This window comes from Galendromus occidentalis, unplaced genomic scaffold (assembly GCF_000255335.2).
Source record: "Galendromus occidentalis unplaced genomic scaffold, Mocc_1.1 scf7180000075967, whole genome shotgun sequence".
NCBI classification, from domain to species: domain Eukaryota; kingdom Metazoa; phylum Arthropoda; class Arachnida; order Mesostigmata; family Phytoseiidae; genus Galendromus; species Galendromus occidentalis.
Genome location: NW_003803957.1, coordinates 1,606 through 5,646, shown reverse-complemented (window position 1 = coordinate 5,646; position 4,041 = coordinate 1,606). Strand labels below are relative to the sequence as shown.

Sequence of the window (4,041 nt, the reverse complement as noted above, 5' to 3'; positions counted from 1 at the left end):
TATCAGCGGAGATCCAGCCCCGCAAAAGCGGACTAGATTTCGTTGCATGGAGGACGAAGTTTCTTTGACCGGCTACTGGAGACATTTTAAAGACGTTTTCACGTCAAAACAGATGGGGTGCATCAGCAGCCAAGTAAACACAATCTACTTCACATCACAAGTCCATCTTTATTTTATCATCAACTTACTGTTATGAACAACTCTATCAAAAAACTTTCCCTATCGATCTGGGGGCGACCTTCAATGGTCGCACAGTCCCCTATTCGTCATTTTTGTCACTAAGCCTGTCGTCTTCTTCATAGACATTTACAATCATTCAACTTCACATGACATCATACACGTGCTATGTGGATGACTTTTTCGAGTCTGACTAGAATTCCATTCGAAACACTCTATCGACCATCCTTCATTTACATTGTCTCGATCGTCGTCCGGATCCATTTGAGCGCTCGCTCAACTTCCGCATAAACTCCCGGTCTCTGGCCGCAACCCTCCCCAAACGAGGTGATGCCGTAGACGCTCCATTTTTTCGTCATTTTTATCCTGCGCCAGCAGCGGGCCTCCGGAGTCGCCCACACAGGCGTCGATGCGGCCTTTCTTGTATCCGGCACAAATCATGTTGTCACTGATGAGGTACTCCTTATACAAACGACGACACTGATTATGCGGTGCGACTGGCACTTCTGCTTCTCGCAGAGCATCGGATCCGTTGGCGACGCCTTCGCGGGTCTTGCCGCAACCGAGAATCGTACCCATTTCTCCGATTTCGAGCGATCGTTCCGGTAGACATGCGGGTCTGATGTTCTCGTCGTACACTAGGGGAGTCTCCAATTTGAGCAGGGCGAAGTCGTTGTCAACGGTCTCGGTGTCGTGTTCCGGATGCACGAATTTACCAGCGACGCGAATCTCACCAAACGGTTTCCTGCGTCTCAAGTTATGTTCTCCGGCCAGGACGAACAACTTTCCTCGGAGGCAATGAGCAGCTGTAAGAATCCAACCGGGAGCGAGAATCGTCCCACCGCAAACGGCTTCTCCATTCTTGTTCAGCAGCGCCACCTGCCAAGGCCATTTGCCTTTCCGTGAAATTTCCCCAACGATAATCCTCAGCCGGGGGAAGACCGGGGCGACTCCGCACTCGAACTCGCTCTGGTTGGTCACCGCTTGCGACACGTCGGGCGTGAGCTCAGCGACTGAAAAGAAGAATGTCCACGTGAGAATGAGGAGTAGCAATGAAATTCCTCTCCGTAACAGTTGCGGTCTCTCGTTTGCGCGTGATTGACTCTCTGACAGACAATTATTATACAGCAAAGACGGGAAGCACAACAATTTTTCTAAGAGCGATTTCCTGTGCCTCAACCCGGAAGGGCCATGTGTCGAAGGCGAATCAGAGCAGTCTGCATGTGGTTCTGAATGCACTGGATAGCTGAAGACGCGCAAATGAAACGCGAGCACACTCCGTTAGCGCCTGAACAGAACCTTGAACGAGTTCGGGGCGGCGTTCGAAAGAGAGGGGGTTGATTAAGGAGAACGACAGACTTCCCAAACCTCACTACTATGGAAACTCAGACAGAAATCAGGGAAGCGTGCCTACTCTCTTTGGCGTCGAAGGCCTGCGCCTGAGCGACCAGGAGGAAGGTAGCGATGACAGCGAAGGAGCGCACCGTTGTCAGGAAGACAGACAACAAGCACCATTGATTTCTCGCTCGTTTTATACACAGCCGAAGATCAGAACAATGCTCGTCATTCGACAACGTCTCGAGTGCACCTCCCAGCTCTCTCGCCATGATCGCGACGTTTCGAAAGCTGTTCGCATCTGCTACCCGAAGGGGATCCTGGATCTCCTGAATTTTCCAGAGAGATCAGCAGTCTCGCGCTGGCTCAGGTGCTGTGGAAGTTGTCCTCGGTCGCCGACCACTCACGATCAGCAGAGAAAGCTGGTTACGAACGCAGAGAGAAATGATTGGGATTGTAAATTTTGGAGTGCTGCCTCAGGTCCAGGATCTCGGGAGGAGGGATGCTGAGTTTCGCAGCAATTACGACCGATTCCGTGGGATTGCCCCGAGATTCGAGATCCCGGAGTCGAGCCTGAGATTAGCGGGAGTCTGATCCGGATCATCTCCTGTATCTCAAGAGCGAGTCATACGTGTGCACACGAGCTCCAATGCCGCGGGGACAAGCAAGAAAAACAAACAGTCCATAAACTCCTCTTTCTTGAACTGACAAATTGGAGAGTCTATATCCGGCCAAGTCGGAGCCGAGACTTGCTCCTTTCGCCGGAAATCGGGATCGAACTTCCCCCTTGGATGCTCCGACCTGACCCTCGTCGGGAGCTCAATAATGATTCCTTCGGGGACCCCGGTCCGGACTTCGCGCAGGGCGAATTCGGCGTGAAGGTCATGATGATGATCGTATATCTCGATGACGGAAACGGAGGCACCCTTCGATCACGCTTCTTCCGCTATTCGCTCAACTACACGGGGATTCCAAGTTTTTCGAAACCGAGTCCGGTGTCTGAATCCGCTAAGCCGCCACAGAACGAGAGTGCGCCGTCCATCAATAATAATCCCAGCCGACGACTCATTCGGAAGCGGGATCCAGAGAGGCTCGAGCAGGCAGCTGAACAGAATAATCTGGCTCAGAGACGAATCGATTTACGGTGGATGTTCATGTCCCTTATTCGGGCGCATGGATGGGTAGAACACGATCAAGGCTCATTGTGTGCGGAACACTCCGCGGGTCTACTAAGAAATGACACGATGAAATGTATTCTTAGCTCCGAGAGCGGGTGATCTGCACTGACTCGGGATGATTTCCCGAGGAAAACTAATCGGAGACGGGCCAGAGGGGTCTGGGGACCCAACTGACTTTATCGTCTGTGAAACTGGACCGAGTCCGATAAATTTGGTTATCGTGACTGCGGTTAGATTTCAGTATGACAACGTTTGCGCACACGGTGCCACACCAATTGACGGATTAGTTCACACTTGATCGCTCATCAAGATGGCGACCCCTGATTATCGATGGTGATGACCGATTGCCGATGCGGATGGGTTTTCCACCTCGGTCTTTGATCTCCGTTCGCTGAGAGCGAACCTCTAAACTGGTCAGTGCAGATCGCCACGCGGAGTATTTATTTATTTATGCGATATGATATGATTTTTCTCCAATAAATGATTTACACTCGTAATGGCGTGGTTATAGTTATTAGGCAGGGAGAAAGAGAGCCGAGCTCCTACGACCGGGAACAGTGCCATCCCTGGCTCTGTTGTGAGGGTGTTGTGCGTATTTGTGCATGTGCTGTTGTTGTGTGCATGTGACGCGATCACCGCAACGGAGCTCCCGAGGAGCCCGTTCGTGACTTCCCCCCCCCGAATTTCGGAAGGAAATCCCAAGCTAGCTTTCTCGAATTCCGGCCGTGCTGGGATGTCGCCGAAATGGGAGTACGACGTTTCCTTGATATTCGACATTTTTCGCTTCATGTTTCTTCCCCGCGCCTTCCGGCCCTATCCTCCTCTCACGAAAGCTCCGCTTCGCCGCTGTTCGTCCGCACTGGAGTTGTCACTTTTCGTCTTGACTCCCCTCGTCTCAGACGCATCACCCCTTGCTTCAAGATGAATCCAGTTGTGCCCGCTCCTTGGTCCGCCCGGCGGAATGGAAGCCCTGAAACTTCGCCGTTCGGGATTTTCCGTCAGGACTTGGTGGCCGTCGAACCATATTTCGATTGGTATAATACGGCGGACATCCACGCGATTTGCCGGGTGGCGTGGGAAGAGTGCACCCCGGATGAGAGGAAGCTTTACCGTCGTGCTTCCGTCGCCCAGCGAGCCGCCGACCATTACGGACGGGTGCCCGGCCCCGCCGCTTATCCGGCCCGCCCGCGGATGCTCCGGTGAGTTTTTTGCATCGTGATGACAATGAACATATATTTTTCCTTTGATCCTCTCTCGATGTTATGCATATACATAAAATCTTTAATTTCTTCTTAGGTTCCTCGTGCCATATCCCTGGCATTTCGAAGAATATATTCGAAGAATGAAGGAG

General features: G+C 52.1%; 1 protein-coding gene across 1 annotated transcript; it reads right to left on the bottom strand.

Moving 5' to 3' along the window:
- Positions 1-410: 410 nt before the first annotated feature.
- Positions 411-1,784, bottom strand: LOC100902966 (vitamin K-dependent protein C-like). The gene is given in 3 exon segments (XM_029113031.1): positions 411-533; positions 535-1,190; positions 1,592-1,784. Coding segments are annotated over 3 exon segments (972 nt in total).
- Between the last annotated feature and the right edge of the window lie 2,257 nt (positions 1,785-4,041).